Source organism: Strongylocentrotus purpuratus, unplaced genomic scaffold (assembly GCF_000002235.5).
Source record: "Strongylocentrotus purpuratus isolate Spur 01 unplaced genomic scaffold, Spur_5.0 spur5_scaffold_15, whole genome shotgun sequence".
Lineage (NCBI taxonomy): Eukaryota > Metazoa > Echinodermata > Echinoidea > Camarodonta > Strongylocentrotidae > Strongylocentrotus > Strongylocentrotus purpuratus.
The window spans coordinates 29189627-29210604 of NW_022145600.1; the positions used below are offsets into that span (position 1 = coordinate 29189627).

General features: G+C 35.3%; 1 protein-coding gene across 1 annotated transcript; it reads right to left on the reverse strand.

Annotated features, from left to right (window-relative positions):
• Nucleotides 1-4372: 4372 nt before the first annotated feature.
• LOC762550 (E3 ubiquitin-protein ligase KCMF1) lies at nucleotides 4373-20858 on the reverse strand. Its single transcript, XM_030986128.1, has 8 exons — nucleotides 20643-20858; nucleotides 16490-16657; nucleotides 11811-11950; nucleotides 9686-9787; nucleotides 8806-8971; nucleotides 7923-8107; nucleotides 5964-6142; nucleotides 4373-5478 (listed from the first exon to the last, which is right to left on the reverse strand). The coding sequence occupies exons 1-8, from the start codon at nucleotides 20656-20658 to the stop codon at nucleotides 5226-5228; spliced, it is 1209 nt and encodes a 402-aa protein (XP_030841988.1). The 5' UTR covers nucleotides 20659-20858; the 3' UTR covers nucleotides 4373-5225.
• Nucleotides 20859-20978: the final 120 nt, after the last annotated feature.

Sequence of the window (20978 nt, forward strand, 5' to 3'; positions counted from 1 at the left end):
CTAACTGGATTACACACACATACAAATGTATACATGTCTATATATATAGTCTGTTTTGAGCCTGCACAAGTTAATTTAGTGATAAAGTCCATGCATATATATTAGTTACTAGTAGTAGTAACACCCCTTTGGCTTAAAACAGATGATAATGATATGGATTGATCATTTCATCAACTCCAGATCACTCTCCCATTTTAAATAACAAACAAAATTGTAAAATAAAGACACGTGCTGCAGCCTGTGAGATTTAAATTTCATATCTTTTATAACATATCTATTTATGCAGTGAACACTGGGACACTGAACTCCATGTATACAGTACAGCTGACATTGGATGGATATAACAGTGTGTCATTTGCAGAAGCAATCAACTTGGATTAGATATAATATTAATAATTCTACCTTACAAAAAAAGAACAATTGTCATAATATCCAGATCCTGTAAAAAAAAAAGCACTTTAAAATAACTTCAAAAAAAAAAAAAAAAAAACGAGAGGTAAGAAAAGAGAAAATGAAAATGCTACAAGTATTTGATACAGTTACATATGGTAAGGCATTTTTTTTTAAATAAAGAAAGCACTGCTAAATGATGTTCAGTTTTTGGACAGAGCAATATGTTATAGTAAATCAAATGTGACGTATCTGTGAAAAGTCTGGGGACAGCAAGATATGTATTTACGTATTGGACACAGCCAAATGTAAAGTAGAGCTCTAAATATGAGCAGGTTTTTTTGAAGTTACATGAAAATCATTTCAAGAGAATCTATTTAAAATTGCGTGAAACTTTGTTTAACAGTTCAGGGTACAGTCAAACCTGCTTTAGTGACCACCTGTCTACAAAGACCACATATTTTGTTTCCCTTGAAAATAGTTTCTCATTGAAACATGTACTAAAGGAACCTGTCTACAAAGACCTCTTTTTGTGTTTCACTTGGGCGGTCGCTATAGACAGGTTTGACTGTAGTACAGATAATATTACCGTCATCCCACTCTCACAGCAATAAATCACTTTGATTTAAAAAACAAAATAATGGTGAGAACTTGACATTCTTCAAAGATTCCTGATTTTCTCAAGAATTAAAAGAAAGTGGAAAAAAAAATCATATCACATTTTATTATTAGCCCAGAGCCCTGTTAACAAAATTGGAGATATTTGATAAGACCAACTCAAAATAATACAAAGACTTGCCTAGTTTGTTTAAAGTCTCAACACCAATATATGCCTGGGTTAAAATTCCAATTCCAGCAGGTTCCCAGAGTATTTTACATTGTCCATCCTGCAAACCTTTGCAATACTTATCCATTGTTTGCACTTTCAAGATTTAGAAGAAAAAAAGAAGACAACTTTCTGACCTTGAAGTTGTTTATTAAAGGCTAATGACATTGTTTTAGATGCCTCAAACCTTTTGTCTACTACTAGGCATGTGCATGTCAATCCCAGCATTATTTGTAGCGAGGATATGAATTTTGAGGCATTATGAGGCCTTGTTGTATTAGGTTCAATAGAATTGATTCAATAACTTTTAGAACTCATGAACTCTTTAAATTTGCTCTTGCACGTACAAGGACAAATTGGGGTAAATAATGCAACCTAGATTCTTGAACATTTTAATTTAAAATTCACCTTTTGATCACAGGGTGGGCTTATTTTCAAGATGAATGCCAGTTTTTAATCACTGTTGTTGATGTTTTATTCCTCCCTAATTACATTTTAATCAGAGCGAGTTATGAAAAAGTATTGTTTTAAAATTGATTTTGCAAATTTTTTGAAGGAATTTCAGGATATTAATAAATATTAGATAGAAATAAACCTGAAAGGGATACAACTTTTGACATCACAACTCTGGTTGACATGATTAAAAAGTTATTGAGAATATTCCTTTGATTTTCTTGTTTTGTTAAAGCAAACAAAATTGTGATGAAATCAAAAAAAAAAAATTCTTGAAAACTAAGCAGCTGCCTGTCATGTCACCTAGCCTTTTGACAAATACATGGTTTGAAAACACACTATGACAGACATTGTCTCCGCAATGTCATTATCATTTGAATTCATCTTGGAATATATACACGATTCAAACACACAATGTCATTCGGTAGCCGTCCCCCATTACACATCGACGCCATAGAATGTTCCAGTTCACAGTGTCCCTTAAAATACATACAAACTCTGTGCGTTTTTTAAATCTCATCTCATTGCTCTATAATCATATTAATTGTCTTTTCTTCACCTTATAAACGAGTACTTTAAGATGGTGGTAGCGAGCAAATGACATCTTCAGGTCAATTCCAAGCATTAAGGAATGACGTTTCCTGAGAGTTCTCAATTTTGAATTCAGTTTATTAGAGACATTTTGATAAAAATCGACAAATTAGTGATATATTTACTAATATGAACAGTTGAGTTTCCTAACAACCATCCCTAAGATTCATTAAATAGTGAATTTTAGATAGGTTTATTTGCCATTTGGTTCATTTGGTAAAAAAGCCATTCAAAATTCACTATGTTATCAATTTGATAAATAGTTGATAGGAAGTTCACCTGTTGCGTAACTACCTCATATTAGTTTATATATTACACGTCTATCATTAATTTTGTAGATTTTGATTACAACTTCATAATTTCCTTTTTTCAAGATTGGAAATTCTCTGGAAATTTCATTCCACAATGTATGGAATCACCCTTCACCATTCCCATAATAAGTATTAGTCACCTTGATAAAAATTGACATTGTTGATTAGTTCCCTTCCAATTCAAGGCATTGCTTTTGATTACTTTCATTCATACACAACAAATACAGATATAAGATATACAAGTCATCAACAACGCTAACAAATTAATTTTCTGATACACTAGGTCAAATATTCCCTGGGGCTTCCCAATCTTTTACTTTCGGGATAATCTTGAGTTCAGCTAATGAAAAAGAGAAAGTGTTTCACAAAAAAAAAAAAAAAGGCTTTTAGTTTTCATTACAGTTTTTCAAACCAGCAAAATGTCAATATCATGAATATTTTAAATACTGGCTAATCCCATACAATATCAAAGCACCAACACAGATATGAAGATATGGGGTAACATGTTGTATTAAAGTCACAATTTTTAAATTGTGAAATCAGATATGTCATATTGCATTTGTTTTGTTCTTTGTTTTCATTATTATTATTTTGAATTGTGAGATTTTCTTCCTATAATTTCTTTTTCATTATCGGAACTCAAGAATACCCTGGGAGATGCCAAAATGATCTGCTTAAAACTTTGATTTACTAGGTTATGTAATGCAAGTATTAAATAAGTCTCTCATACAGAGTAAAGCAAAAATACTAAAGAGCCTCCTTTTCCCTACCAATAACACAATCTTTAAATAACCCTGGTATTAAAGTCAGTACATTAAAACTGATTAAAGATATTGGCAATCTTACGCATGTGACTGACAGCCCGACTATCTACACCGCTAGAAGCGACATTTTCAAAAGTTGATCAAAACAATTACTATTAAAGTCCTCCTTTTTTATGTCATTTAAACCTGATATGTGTAATAAAAACATGTTATTTTTGCAATTTGTGTATTAGTATTCAAAAACAGATTATCTGATTGTGTAATCAGAAAATCTATATAAAGCAGTTTGTTAAGAGGGTCTGTTGGAGGGTGAGGGGTGCTTGTTACGTATCGAGAGCGATAGTTGTGACAAGCGCACATGAACAAAATCAAAGGTCAAATCATGGTGCTCAAAACTAGACCTTTTAATCGCATGTGTGTGTGTCGCAACTATCTCTTTCAATATGCTATGGTGGTGGTGGTTATTTTACCAGACAGCTAAGAAAGCATAGATGCTTGTTAGTAAGCAAGCAGACGGCCGACGGCTTTAGGTCCTCTCTGAGGGACCTGGTAATGAGGATTAATGCCTTACCAAAGGGCACTAGCGCATCGACTTCGTTTCGAACCCAGGTCACCGGATTACAAGACCACTGCTCTACCAACTGAGCTATAGCGCCTCCTGCTATGGAGGTGCTTAGGGCAAATTAATTACTGTTATTATGTAGGGGGTTTTACCAAGTTAATGCACCACCTACAAAAGGAAGTACAGTAATGCCAATGTTCACAGTAATAATGATAAGACGGTGTTATCGTGTTCGCATTTTGGAGAAAGATGAATTTTAAATATTCGTTCACTTTTAATTTCTGTGTATGACATGAATTACAGAAAGAGAGGAAAACCAGAATATATAAGCTCTAGATAACAATCAAGGATCCAACTCATTTCCCTCTCTCATGTGTTACATACTCCACTGGATGGGGAAAAAATGTTTTTCCTTTAGCTAACACTTTGAGGTTTCTTGTTTTCTCTATTGCAAAATATGAAATCTGACAATGTGTTTGGAGGGGCTTGACCAAAGGGTACAATGGCTCTAGAACTGTACTTTGATAGGTAGGTTAATGTATGATTTTGGTTGTTAACGTACAATTTAATTAAATAGAAATAGTTGAGTAATTTTGTAATCAAGGTATAAGTGAATATTATTAATAATAATGGGCTATTGTGCCATTAGGCCAAAGTCTGAGACCACTTTTCTAATTCGAAGGGGTGAAAAGTTATCATGTAGAACTTGTTTTGACATAAACATGTAAAGAAAGATGAGGCATGTGTCTTCATCAATAAAAGCTGGTACCCCGGGATCACAAAGAAAACTAATAGCATAACATAACATAAGGCAGATCATTGCTCGCAGATATCTATAAAAAATTGTTCTGAATGAAATGAACAACATATGCGCGTATCTGGCAGGCTGCTTGACAGAAAGACAACAAATGCAATGCCCCAGGTTGCCAATTTAGGATCTCAATATCATTATTTTGTCAAATTCTTACCAACAACAATAAACCAAAAAAAAAAGAGGAAAATATTCCCTGTCATACAGGATCCTTACAGCAACAACTTTGGAGGGCCTCTCTCTAAACAATCTACTACATCTGCAAAAAAGTATAAAATAAAATATTGCAAAAGTCTGAAGTGAGTGCCCGCTATTCTTGGCCCCCGACCTAGCCCAGTCCTATACTGGCCTGATAACAGACTCTCTACCATTGGATATCATAGTTTATATATTCATATTAATATAATATACAAGAATGCACTGGTAAATTGGTTTTGTGTTTTTATCTCTCTTTTACTCGCCTCACTGTTACAATATCAGTCACAAACAACACACAAACACAGGGAGAGGCTATGTGCTATGCCGGCCCCTCCTTCTCTTTCAAATTTAAAGATCCTAACTTGCGAAGGGTTGGCGATGCTATCGTCAGGGTATCCTCCACGGGACTGCTCCGAGCAAGAGCACCCTCTATGTTTTCTAGGGAAGTGTCGGAGTCCTTGTCGGAGTCGTTTAGCGTGGAGAGGATCAGGTCTTGGAGAAAGAAACTGCGGTCTGCGTTCTCTATCTCTGAAACCTGGAGGTCAGTCTCTGACAGGGAAGGATCATTTATCCTAAATGGAGGAGAGAGAGAGAGAGAGAGTGAGAGATATGGAGAACAAATATAAAGATGATACCGTACTGGAGATACCAACTGCCATCAAGTGGTGGATTTTGGACTAAGGATCTTACAATCTCATTGTAATTCATAAATGAACATACTGGGATTATCAAGTGCATATCATTTTTCAGATAAATGTCTTTTTTTCCCAATTAATATCATAGTTTGCCTTTTAAAAGACATATTAAAGCCTAAATCAACCTCCTTTTCACCAGCGAGGCTCCTGCAGTGACGTCATATGCTATTGCGCAATACAGCTCCGAAACTGAGTCGTCATTTTTAAAGCTAGATTCCAGAATTATTGATAATTTCTAAGAAAAATCATTGTCATGTTCGGAATCTCGTCAGAAATGTCTTTTTTTCATATTTCAGCCCATTTTGGTTAGGGTGGCCCTTTAAGGTTGGATTTCTCATCATGAGATGCGAGACTGTACTCACCTTGATAATAGGTACTGGGACTCTGGTTGTGATGCTGCGCTGGCTGCTAGTAAGCCAGCCTCTACCACCGCGTTGTAAGAGGGGGCGCCGTGGCTGCTGGGGTTGCTGTTGGCCGATGCAGCCGCCCCTGTAGGTCTCCGTGGAGGAGGTACTGTCAAACTTTCTACTTGCCGTCTCCCCTGCGAGCAAAAGGATAGATTTAATAGACACATTAAAGCCCCACTGCACTACTTGCGCCCTCTATATAGCAAACAATGCCTAGTTGGTGCCTGCTGGTCCCCATGATCCCCTTTTTCTTATGTTAATTGAGAGCTGATTTGAATTGATAACCACCTGTCAGGGACCTTGCAGAGAGGTCTAATACCTTGTATGATGTGCTATAGAAATATAATTTATTATTATTATTATTATTAATCCCCCTGGCCAAACTAGTGCAGACAAGCTTTTAGAAATGTTATTCTGCTGTCATTAAAAGTTAACAAATGTAAGTAAAATGACTATTGTTGCATTGCGTCATGGTAGAATTTGTATTTGACTATGGATTTCTTACACAATTTGAAGGGGGCAATGCAATACTTTTTAATTAGTAATTATTACCCTCTATAATGTCGACCCAGCAAATATCTTGAATTCCCATCTAAGATTAGGATGACATTCATTACATAATCAGAATTATATCTATTTTGATGACGTTATTGCAAAACTTCAGCTCTTAAAATATCTAAAAAGTAAATCAAGTATACAAATTGACACCATACTTTACATCATATTTTTGCTGGAAGGTATATTAGATCTTTTGACTCTTTTACTAATCAATGATGATCCTTGACATTGCAAACTATTTTAAAGGGGCAAACAAAAACAAAAACAGACTAACCCTACCTATAATATGAAGGTACATTTGAAATAGCTGTTGCCATTCTGTCTATGATGTAAAATCTAGTTCTACTGAATCAGATTCATTCATGAGTTCATATATTAATCACTGAAATTATCAATGGCAGGAAATGAAGGAAATGAGAGGAATATCATTCCATCCTGTTTATGAGGCAATGGAACACCCCATGTGTTATTTTGATAAGAAGCAGAAAATATCCATAAACCTTTAAAAAAATGCCTTTATTTACATGTATATTAGGCATGCTCAAGATATTTTCTGGACGCCTGTACAATTAATGTCTGAGTTAAACTCGATTATAAAAATGAGGTGACATTTTTCAATTGTCAGTAGGTACTATAGTGCAAAAATACATTCAACAGTGTAATGAAATACAAAATACTCATTAATTGAAATACAAAGGCACAATTTGGAACATTTTCTCTATATCTGTCACAAAAACCACTTGAAATAAAATTTTGTTTCTATAGGGTCATTTTAGGAAGTCTCAAATCATAATAGAGACCCTTACTTTTATCTAGTTGTAATCTAGTAACTCATTGTTTGATTTAGCCCACAGCCTTCCATACAGAGTTTGGTCAATAGAACATATTAGGCACCATTTATAACAACTCTAACCATATGTCTTTGAGGAAATATGGGAAGGGAAGGTGAGAAGAAGGGAAGACGAAGAAAAAAGTGTGAGATCTGGAAGTAGATGGCATAAGAGGGAAAGGAAGACCAAAGATTTCACGGAGAGACATGGTGAAGAAAGAAAGCAGTCAATGAAGGTTGGTCCAAATGAAGAGGTTGGTCTAAACAAGGAGGATGCTCGAGACAAGAAGATGTGGAGGGAGGGAGTGTCATCATGGTGCAAAAGTCAGTAACCACTCAAAGTTAAAAAGTTGACTTTAATAAATGATGACGATGATGAAAGCACGGACCAAATATGATCAGAGCATCAGATCATTGGATCAGCAGAGTCACTGATTCAAAATGAAATGCACTGTCATGTGCTGGACAAAAAATTATGAAATCCAAGTGAAATATCCAGCAACATCGCTTGCCTCATGGCCACTTACCATACTCCTAACTTGGGCATTCTGAGATTGTTGCTGCTGTTGCTGTTGTTGTTGCTGCTGCTGCTGTTGCTGCCTTTCTAGTTGTAGCTGCATCATCTGGAGTTGATGCAGCTGGGAGGCCGTAGAGGAGTGGCTGCCAAGACCACCCGCTGACCGCCTTGCCCCAGATAGCTGCGATAAAAGTTCTGATCCCACAAAGAACAGATGATTGGTCAATCAGGTTGGTCAATTTGAAAATGAAAGGCATCTCAAGCATGTGTATCTCTTCCTTTCTCTCTCTCTCTCTCTCTCTCTCTCTCCCTCTCTCTCTCTCTCTCTCCCTCTCTCTCTCTCTTTCCCTCTCTTTCCCTTCTCTCAATGTTTTACCTCGTATACTTTTATCCAAGGAAGTAAAAACTAATAAATTTCAGGAGGTTCAAACTGAGTGAAGGAATCGCTTTAACAAAAGTCAACTATTTTTTTTCTTGCTGGTAGATAGATGAGGATAGGATAGGATAATAAATACTCAAACTCTCTCCTTAAATCAATAACCTACAATTTATTAATTGAAACTTTAAAAACAACCTCTGTCTCTAAACACCTGTAGACCAGAAAATACATGTACTTCTTCAACAAGATTTCAGCTTAATTTAAGAAGCAATATTTTGCAATTACACATGGCCTGCCATTTTTATGGCGACCCATGGAAATATGACAAACTGAAATGTGTAATGTCTTCTAAATTTTACATTTGTTCAAAAGAGATTTGTAGCATTACAATCATATTTAACATTTCCCATGGATACCAAATTACAATAAAAGTTTGTCTATGATATAAAAGAAAGGTATCCCCCCCCTCCATCACCCTCGCATCAACTTCTCCACATTACACACAGACATTCACCTGCTATAGGGTCCATAGCTTCTCTGTTGCCGGGGGAACCTGAACTTTGACCCGCGGAGAGTCCACTGCCGCCGCCAAAGTGCATGTTGGTCCGCCGCGGTCTGGGTCCTATACCTCTGCCTGGATGAAACATTCTTCTTAGATGCCTCACGTTGCCTGCCTCGTCGTAAGATACTCAAAGTCAAGGAGAAACCGGTAAAGTTACATTTGTCAGAGTGATAGTTCACCTACAATATAAAAGTTTAAGTCTGTAGAAATTTTATCATAAAATTTTGCAGCAAATGTTTAGGATAAATAGTGTGAGACTTTCATTGGATCTCCGCCCTATTTTTTAGGGTTACTGATTCATAGAAATGTGTCTATTTTACAGGAACTTCTTTTGAAGAAACAATTATACCATCGCAATATCTGCCTACATGTACTGAAAGGCATGTGAGTACAAACTTATGCTACCTTCAAATCAAGAATTCCTTTTAGACATTGCTTTTTTTGTTAATTAAATCTGAAGATACTGCACTACTTTTATGCTGCGGGTCCTATTCCGTACATCACAAATCCTCTTTCAGTATAAAGCAACCACTTTATTTGTGATTCATTAAAATGGAGATACGGTAGTTGCTTTGTTACAGATAACTACTGAAACTGCTTTGTGCAGATTTCAAGGCTTGTCCAAAACTAATATGTTACTTCATGTTTACATGTATGAGACTGTCTTGTTTAGTAGTGCAGAAGTAAACAAAACAGCACTACTATTATACACCAGAAACCCAAAAGTAGGAGGCTTGAATTCTAAGTTCTCCTGATTCCTAATCTTAGCTCAATAAAAATCAAGACTCTCTTCACATTTGACACTATTTTCTGATCATAAACCAAAGGATATAATTTCTCGCGATGATCTGTGTTCTAACGTTAGATGAGCTGCAAAATCATCAGTCACATGATTAGGGTCACCTCCTGGTGATGCTGCACACACTGGACATACCTGCAAGATTTCAACAACAACAAAATATATAAAACAAAATTGAAGATGAATTCAAGAAACGTCAGTCCTCAATGATGACAATATATTGACAATCTACAATGTACATGCATACATGTACATGTATATCAGGGCTTGACAGTGACACTACATGTAACAGGCGTCTAGGACAAAATCTTACTCCAGATGCCTGAAATTGTGGAATTTTCTTCATATGGCTCATAGAGACTGTCAAAAGTACAATCTGAACCCCCTACCAAAAAAAAATAGTGTTGAGCCCTTCAAATGTGATGAAAACAAGGAGAATAAGTGGTCAAATAAGTAAGGTTCTGTCAAACAAGATGGACATGACTTGACAAGACTTCTCCTGAAATGAAGTCATACTGAAGGAGTAATATTGGCTCATGGGTATTATCACAGAGGCCTTTCCTAAGAAAGAAAATTGCTTGGTGAGCAATGCCAACCATACAATGAAATCCTTGAAGGCTCATTAGCATAAATTGTTGTGGTCTGACCTAGACAAACAATTTTCAATGCCTTATAAACATATACAAGAGGGGAGCTTTTTTATATCGCTCCGTAATGTCTGACCAGCACTGAACTCTTATCATTTTACATCAAATAGTGGTGCATGGTCGAAAAGGAACAACATATGCTATAAAAAAAAAATGATTGATGAAATTATTAAAAAATTGTATCATGTGTTGCAATTTCACAATGCACACAATTATCAAGAAAAGAACACTCAAACTTAAAAAAAACTTGGTTTCCTGTAAGATCATTTTGTTCTCGGTCTCAAACAGGATATCTTTTAAAGGACAATCTAACCTTTCTAGCAATTTGAATTATGCAAAAAAGGGAAAGTACAGAGAAACAGTACACCTAGGTAAAAGCTTGTTAAAAGTTTCATTTTTTTTTTTAGAAGTTCAAGAATCCAAAATTTACAATATGTTCATTTGACTATTAAATAATTTTAATTTAATTCAAAGAAAATTCCAGTCCAGGACCTTGTTTCATAAATATTGTTAGCACTAACAACAAATGCTAAATTTCTATGACAAATTTGCTCTCAGGCAATCAAATGCCACAATTTCAGGAGCTTATAACAGTTATTGTAACGGTTATTCATTTTAAAAAAATTATGAAACAGGTTTGAAGGTCCCTTTAAATATCCGCAATCTTGGTTAAATTTCAATAGAGGAACAAAGGCTTGGCTCACACTACTGTATGATCTGACTATGATCAGATTTAGAAAGAATTTATAATATCAATTACATGTACTTAGATTTTTGATGATCAAGGATCTCAATAGTCATATGATTAATAAAATCTTAATTTCAAGGATTTCAAGTTATAGGGAAGAAGGAAAAGCTATATTGGCTCCGAATAGATGTGATGTCAGACTGGTTAAGTGGTTGTCTGTCTACACTGTGAAGCCGATTTGAAAAGCTTATATTCAATAACATTCTGGTTATTAGTATTCTTATCATCTAATTCAGGAAATAATGTTTGCTTAAATTTCCCTACGATATATAATTGAGATATCTTCAAAAATCAGGCTGCAAATACATCTTTAAGTGTGCGGTGGGCTTAAGAATACACATCTTTAAAGAGAAGGTTGAGTTCTGGGAAGAGGTGAAAAATAATTGTGAGCATTATAATTGTTATTTTGCAAGTGTGGAAGAACATCAGATAAAAAATGCTCCATGAAAAGCATTGCTCTTCAAATGCCTTAATATTCTAAATATGGCATGTAACATCATAAAATTCGGACAGATTTTTATGCCACATGTTCGTGTAGTCCCATATACATCATTCTGTGAACAGTGCTTGTTACTTTACCAAGACTGGGCCAAATTTCTTATCATTTTGATGATTCCAGAACCTTGCAGTAAGTACACACCAATAAATGATCAACCTTTTCTGATCAATTCCACACCATTTCTTTCACAATGCAATTGCATGACCAGAGGTTAACTTTATCTTTAAGATTACACGTATTTAAATTAAGAACAGCATAACTCACCACTTCTGCATTAGAGTCTGAATGTTCTGAAGTGACGTGCTCTTGTAGGGTTGTTTCTGTATACCCCATCTTCCCACAGTACGGACAGGAGAAGGACTGTGCTTGGTCTAAACTCACCGCTTCACCACCATAATATAAATCTGACATTTAGAAGGAAATATAGAAGAAAAAAAATGTGTAAATGGAGGTTCACTAAGCTGAAAGAAATCACAACAGAGATTAAAATATTATAACAAAGTTTCCATGTACAATGAGAGAAAGAAGAAACAAAAATCTACATTTAAAAGAAGAAGAAAAGGTAAAACAAACACGTGTAAATGGAGGCTCACTAAGCTGAATGAAATCACAACAGAGATTAAAATATTAAAAATCTACATTTACTGTACTTTAATAGAAGAAGAAGAAAAAGTAAAACAAACACGTGTAAATGGAGGCTCACTGTAAAGCTGAAAGAAATCACAATAGAGATTAACATATTATAATTATTACACAGTTTCCATGTACAATGAGAGAAAGAAGAAACAAAAATCTACATTTACTGTACTTAGAAGAAGAAGAAAAAGTAAAACAAATACGTGTAAATGGAGGCTCACTAAGCTGAAAGAAATCACAACAGAGATTAAAATATTATCACACAGTTTCCATGTACAATGAGAGAGAAGAAACAAAAATCTACATTTAGAAGAAGAACAAAAAGTAAAACAAATATGTGTGAATGGAGGCTCACTGTAAAGCTGAAAGAAATCACAACAGAGATTAAAATATTATAATTATTACACAGTTTCCATGTACAATGAGAGAAAGAAGAAACAAAAATCTACAGAAATTACATGCAGCTACATGAACATGTCAAGTACATTTCAGGAGAAACAGCCATTACAATGCCTTTTGTTCAAGGTTTATGCCCATCATAAGATGATGCTTCCGACACTACATTATTCTTATTGAATTGATGCTGATGTATGTCTACACAAAAGATAAATAGATGAAGTAGAGCCTATTGACTAAGCTCTTCAGAAACTGTGAAGACGTTGAAACGAATTTCAGTCCATATACTTGGTGATGCAATTTTCTTTTCATTTTTTTCTTCTTGTAAATTATGCCAATAAAAAACTGACATCTAGACTATAATCAACATCACGGTCATAAACAGCTTAGTTCACACAATGTACACTATCATTTGGCTGCCAATTTGCCAATTAATGAGAGAAACCATGATCAGCAAATAATATTTTCTTATCTTTTCTTGACATGGGGATATAAAATTTGATTTGATTTGATTTGCTTTGATTTGATATGGTAAAAAACATGCAAATAGCAGCCAGAGGCTGAAACGAATTGAATTTACAAAAGATTGATAGTTGATACATGTACAGGAAAGCATTACATTAAAAATCGATTTGGTAAAATACAATTATGTTTACATTACAGTTGTAGATTAGAAAATATCAATGGCAATTCACAATGAATAATCAAGGATATGATAAAAGAAAAGAAGAGAAAAGAACATGCTTCTGAAAAATAATAATTCACAGGTACATGCATGAAAAAATATGTATGTACAATGGATCTGGAAGTAAAACAATTATCCAAGGATGACCAATAAAGGATGCTGAATATCAAAGTGCAAACTAACATTACAATGTAGGTACATTATGTAAGAACACAAATGCAATGTTCATGTACACATGTATTTTAATGAGTCCTTCTACACTTGACCTTCATTCATTGCCGTACATGCCTATGTTCCGTATGCTACTGCAGTGTACAGCAAGCAGCTGCCTACTAATGGTTCTTTCATTTTCATTTACATCGAGGCGTGCTCTTTGAAGAAATGAAGTGTATTTTTTTTGTTGCTATTGTTTCTTTCTTCTTTTGGGGGGGGGGGGGGCCCTACATATTGAGAGAACTTAAACACCAAAATTATGAAACAAAATGAATCACAGAAGAAGAAAAAAAAGAGCTCTTTCTATCAACATTTTGATGTTTACAACTGATAAGATCTAAACGAGTATTACTGAGTTCTGCATTTAATAATGAAGTTTTTAAAAGCCAACTGTATGGGCCAAGTCCTGACACTAAGGCAGAGAAAAACAGAAACCAAAATGATAAAAAGATGACCAACATCACATCTGACTTTTCAGATGAAAACAAGGAAGGACACTGCCAAGTTGGTGTTACAAGTTTGTTTTAACCCTTTTGTGACAATCATCCTACATTTTGAGGTTTGGCTCAATGACTTTTGATATAGAGCAACATAAAGTATGCTTGATGCATGGGTAGAAAGAGAAGATTTTTTTTTTTTTTTTTTTTTGATTTTTTTTTTGTTGTTGATTTTTTGAAATTTTTTTTTTTAAAAGAAAAAAAACCATGAAAAACACTGCTAAAATGGCTCTATTTCTGATTAAAAAAAAAAAAAAAATTGTCGGCTGCCATCTTGAAAAAAAAATGGCCCGACTGTCAGGGAAAATATACCGAGCGGCTTAGTGGTGCTAAGGTAGTGACTTCAATGGTAGATGTACAATTGAAGATACCGTAATCTGAAAATTTGATTGAAAACGGACCATTATTCATGGTACAAATTGGGAAAAACTTACATTGGCAACATGTTGAGAGATTCAAAATCATTGTTTTTTTTTAAATCAAAAGTGAAATTTAAAAAATAAAAAAAAAATTTGATTTTTTTTTTGTTGTTGATTTCTTGAAAAAAAAAATTTGAAATTTTTTTTTTTAAAAAGGAAAAAACCATGAAAAACACTGCTAAAATGGCTCTATTTCTGATTAAAAAAAAAAAAAAATTGTCGGCGGCCATCTTGAAAAAAAAATGGCCCGACTGTCAGGGAAAATGTACCGAGCAGCCATTTTGAAAGAAGAAGAAGAAGAAGAAGAAAAAAAAAAGGGCCTCCTCCTTCCAATTTTTCGACGCTAAACATGTTTTTTTTTTTTTTTTTGGCCTTAGTTCTGCACACACTGTATCCATTTTTGATTCAAGACAATAAGTGTTTGATGCCAGGAGTTTCAAATAGGAAAATAAGCTTTAAAATGATTACATTGGCAACATGTTGAGAGATTCAAAATCATTGTTTTTTTTAAATCAAAAGTGAAATTTAAAAAAAAATTGTTAACATTCTCGCCCACGTACATTTTATTGTCCTCAGCTCTGACATTACAGTTTATTTTAAAGGGACTTGGTAACATTGTTCAGATGAGAGATAGTGGTGCTAAGGTAGTGACTATAATGCTAGATGTACAATTGAAGATACCGTAATCTGAAAATTTGATTGAAAACGGACCATTATTCATGGTACAAATTGGGAAAAACTTACATTGGCAACATGTTGAGAGATTCAAAATCATTGTTTTTTTTTAAATCAAAAGTGAAATTTAAAAAAAAATTGTTAACATTCTCGCCCACGTACATTTTATTGTCCTCAGCTCTGACATTACAGTTTATTTTAAAGGGACTTGGTAACATTGTTCAGATGAGAGATAGTGGTGCTAAGGTAGTGATTATAATGCTAGATGTACAATTAAAGATAAGGTAATCTGAAAATTTGATTGAAAACGGACCATTATTCATGGTACAAATCGGGAAAAACTTACATTGGCAACATGTTGAGAGATTCAAAATCATTGTTTTTTTTTTTAAATCAAAAGTGAAATTTAAAAAAAATTGTTAACATTCTCGCCCACGTACATTTTATTGTCCTCAGCTCTGACATTACAGTTTATTTTAAAGGGACTTGGTAATGTTCAGATGAGAGATAGTGGTGCTAAGGTAGTGACTATAATGCTAGATGTACAATTGAAGATACCGTAATCTGAAAATTTGATTAAAAACGGACCATTATTCATGGTACAAATTGGGAAAAACTTACATTGGCAACATGTTGAGAGATTCAAAATCATTGTTTTTTTTTAAATTAAAAGTGAAATTTAAAAAAAAATTGTTAACATTCTCGCCCACGTACATTTTATTGTCCTCAGCTCTGACATTACAGTTTATTTTAAAGGGACTTGGTAACATTGTTCAGATAGAGATAGTGGTGCTAAGGTAGTGATTATAATGCTAGATGTACAATTAAAGATAAGGTAATCTGAAAATTTGATTGAAAAACGGACCATTATTCATGGTACAAATTGGGAAAAACTGATCTGATCGATTCCTTAATTCTCCCAATTATATTATTGCAATTTAATTACATTTTAGGTGAATGGAAATCTCACAAAGCAATAAAATGGCTCTACATTCCATTCCAGACATTTAAGAGTTTGACAGATTTTTTATAGCCTGTTTTATGTCTTTTTTTCATGGAAAACGGTTGGGAAAATTTACTATTAATCACTGTTAGAGGGTGATGTTCATCGACGCATTCAAAGAAAACCTTAGATATCTTCATGGTTTGAGAATTTTTTTCAGGATTTTTTGCACGTCAGAGGGTTAGTACAGTACAAGGAATATAGTAAGTAACATTTTATACAAAAATTAAGCACCTTTTTCATCAACCTTCAACAATGTTACCAAGTCACTTTAACAATGTACATGTACATCGTACAGTAGCTATGAAAATAAAAAAAAGCCTATTTGAAGAACAATACATGTACATGTATGTGATCAATTTAGCGCTAAAAATACATCCCGTCCTGAAAGGATTAAAAGATGAAGTGTTATTGCTTACCAAAATCTGATCTAGTAAGTATGCACTGCATTGGATGCTCTGCTGTGTGTCTTGTAGTGGTTGCTCCGTTTTCATAGCAGGTCGAACAAAGGTCATAGTCGTAACAGATGAGACACTTGTACCGTCTGCCTCGGAAATTACTTTTTAGACAGCAGTCACAGCTTACACCTGAATAAATGGGGGGAAATTAGTGGGTCCTTATTGATTACTTTTTTAGAGATAAAGTTCAATATTGGTTAAGTTATCACACTGTGAATTTTTTTTATTTTAAAAACTGTCTGGAAGCAATTACATGTACATGTATGTGATGCATTATATAACCTTACATTACATTTGATGCATACTGCGAGGCTTGGCATGAAAAAATGATTGAAGCATGATGAAAATCACTTGCGCTGCACACAGAAATGGGTATGTGGGACAATAAACACACACACCTACATGTAGAATATGCTCGGGGCAATCAGGATTTCTCAGCCATGGGTCTGAAACTCTAGAATGAACTCCTTCTACAAATACATCAACTGTCATCAACAGAAACATTCGAATCACAACTGAAAACTTGTTTGCTTTTTCCATTGTAAATATTGCAATATTCTAATTTACTACATGTATGTCTAGGAGAATTCTGTTTTTTGTTTTTTGTTTCTTAAGTTTGTTACATGTATTTTTCTCTAAGCGCAATGAGCACCGAAAGGTGGACCTGTGCGCTATACAAGTAGCTACTATTATTATTATTATTATGTGGCTTGAAGGTTTGGTCCAACTTTCCAGCTATTATATGAAGAGCATATTTTTCTTGGGTCACTCTAACTGCAAAACAAAGACTGAAAATGTATTTCTTTTATGACAGTGCTCAGTAAAATCTCACAGCTTGAGCAGAAGGGGAAAAAAGAAGTGATGTCTAATTATTACAAAGAGTCTAGGCACCATACAACTTATTTTCATTACAGACAGCAGTCACAGCTTACAACTAAGCAGAATGGAAATGGGGGGGGGGGGGGGGAGAAGAAGAAGAAGAGGAGGAGGAAGCAGAAGAAGAAGAGGAAGAGGACGAGGACGAGGATGAGGATGAGGATGAGGAAGAAAAAAGGAAGAAGAAGAGGAAGAAGAGGAAGAGGAAGAGGAAGAAGAGGAAGATGATGAGGAAGAGGAAGTGGAAGAAGAGAAGAAGAAGAGAAGAAGAAGAGAAGAAGAAGAGAAGAAGAAGAGAAGAAGAAGAGAAGAAGAAGGAGAAGAAGAAGGAAAAGAAGGAAAAGAAGGAAAATAAGGAAAAGAAGGAAAAGAAGGAGAAGGAGAAGAAAGAGAAGAAGGAGAAGAAGGAGGAAGAGGAGAAGAAAATACTGTCTAGGCATCTATTTTATTTGAATACCAGTACGTTTGAATAAAAATAAATAAAAGGTAATGTTTATTGTTCTCTGAGGAGTCTGTCTGCAGAGAGAGGATAAAATGGGAGCAAATGACATGAGCACTACTGAAATCATGATTCCTTCCACCATCACAATCACAATTTTGTACCCCAAATCATCAACTTGTTGATCTTACACATGCATCAGTGTCACATTTGATTTACACGTAAAATTTCAAAAATAAGAAAGGGCAAAAAAGATGGTGAATTATTGACATGTAACTGTTACAATGGTTTTGAAGAATAAACTAGAGAATTCCTATAATATATCGACAGCATAACTCGGAAAAACAAAAACGTAAGTTTTGTCCCATATAATGTATGATTACATGTTATTGAATATCTAAGAGAACAGTTGATCAAATTGTCCACAAAGCCAATTGTCAACCCCTACAATCATGTACAGTACATTTACATTACAAGTACAGTTCTCTGGGGGACTATTTTTGTACTGTTGTGTAGTGTTGTGAACGAGTGTGCCATGCTGCGTTGTGTGAGCCTCCAAAAAAGAAGTCCCAAACGGTTTTAGAATTGAGTAGTAAACACTAAAAAGTGTTCACTGTGCAAGTCAAAATAACTCCTTCTCCAGCTAGTTTTGATGCAGAGTCACCCCAACCAGCTGCCTCTTGTACTGTTCCATAGAAGAAGCTGCTGTCACAGTGGTAGGGAGCTGGTTCCATGAGCTGATCGCACTGGGGAAGAAGGAGTTTTGATACCCAGAGGTCCTGCACAGTTGCCATCGGCAGAGAAGATGGTAGAAATTGGAAAGTCGACCAAAACATCACTCTATTTCATTCAGGGATAGGTTCTGCTGAAACTACAATGTATGTGGGACTTTTTTATGTGCTGCAGCTAAAAATTGTATGCCACACTACAGTGGTGATCTTCACCCGTGTGCTCTACTTCTCATTTGGCCAAATTTCGATTGATATGTCACTATTTTTTCACAAATACCACTGAACACAAAAACACAAGTCACAAAACTTCTAATTCAATTAATACGATTTTATAATTTTTATGGTTTCTTACAGTTGTGAATTTCTTTTATAGAGCTCGATTTGAATTGAAAGTGAGTGTGTACGTACGAGCCATTCAAAACGTACGTGGTGTATATTGTTGATTCAACATAGCGAAGAGAAAGTTTGGTTTAGGTGTAAGGAACCACCCTTTATCCCATCAAAGACATTTTCAAATTATAATTTCAAGTGGTTGACCGGAAGCCCAGAGGAGTCAAAAAACATTGTAAGTCTAAATATCAATTACTACATGTACTTTTTTAGATTTCTAAAAAATAGATCTAGATCTAGGACCAATATTACTGTTTGAATTGTGTCCCGGTGTACAGTAGGGGAGCTGGTCCGAGAATAAGGATCGTCCACATAAACGAAGAGCGTCTTCGTAAACGCAGACAGACGTGTCAGCAAAAATAAGGATTGTCCGCATTTCGCAGACGTTTCATATTTCCAATCTGCGCGTTGGCGATGCAAAAAACTGATTCCGCAATGATTTTCTTGATGCATTTTACATTGATTTTGTACAGAGACTTTCATGATCATGTTATGAGCGATTAATCTCCAGGAAGACGGACAACCCATAAAAGTAGACGGTGAACCAGGGTTATTTTCTTACGCGAAACCTGCAGAGCGCCGATGAGACAAAGAGTCCCGGAAGTGCAGACGATCCTTATTTTTAGGACGCAATTTCGTCAACGTTTACAAGGATATCCTTGTTTATGCAAACGATCCTCATTCTCGGACCAGCGCCCCTACTGGTGTAGGATCTGGAGTTAACCCAACGTAGAACTATAGCTCCCATCCTGCACATATCTTTAAGTTCACCCATTCTCTGCCTCGTTTTCAAACACGGCCGCTTTTTGGCCCTTCATGCAAGCCTGCAAGGCCAAGGCTAGGGCCCTTCTGATCGGCCATCACTGGCTGCCTTCGCTAAACGTTATAAGATGTTAGTAAATAACCTTCTGGGAGAACATTAAAATGGGGTATAATTTAAGAAAATCTGGGGTTGTTTGTAATCTTCTTCTTCTTCAAGATAATCTGCCTTCTTCAATACTGAAGATTCTTGCAGATGCCGTATACTCGGCCTGATTGGGGTGTGCAGGTGGACCATTACACCAGGGTTTCCCCCTTCTCTTATACAAATAGTGCAATGGGTTCTTAACGTACAAGGGTGGTGACTCTCCTGTACACGGGGCCTCCATTTAACGTCCTATCCGAGGGACGCAGTGTTTTCCACTTGACATAACCTGCTTCTATGAACAAGGCCAGGGAAGGGGCACATTAACACACAACGCAGACTTCAGTCATCCGCCTGGATGGGAGTTGAACCCGGGATCTTTGGTTCGACAGGCAGAAGCTTTACCAACTGAGCCAACTCGCCTCCTTATCCTACAACATCCCATTCGCCACCTTCATTGAAATCAGAAATGTGTTTTCTTTTTTTTGACGGTCGTGATGGTGTCCCTTCCTGAATTGCCCAGGCAATCTACGCAAAACAATTTATTTGCATAATTGGAAATAAGTCATCAACAGCATTACAATTATCTGTATCAGTGAGTTTATCATTCAGTCAGATTCACATTTACATTGATTAACTCAGTCTCAGACAGTAGCCAGGCAGCCGGCGCCGCAGTTTCACGAGATCACATTCATTTGAATTAGTGCAGGACTTTTCTATACGTAAAGTCTATGTAATAATGCTGACATGTTCCGGTTTCTGCAATCTGCTTACCTTCATGTCGGGACATCCTAGGCAAAAACTCAGCCCCAAGTTTGACTCAAAATCCATTCACAGCTTAAGGGGAGTCTTGTGACCTACAAATTACATGCAAATGTTAAATACAGGCTCCACATGAAAAATAAATGGTGTTTTTATGTCCAATTATTCACACATATTCATCAAAATCTAAAGTGCTCAGCCCCATGAGCAGTGATGTCACAACCTCGAACAGAGGTTTTCCAATAAAAAATATAAATTACCTTATAAAAACATTCAAAATTTACTTAAAATATCTATAAAAATTATTAATTTAGAATTATAATTATTTCAAAATCTAAAAATATCGAA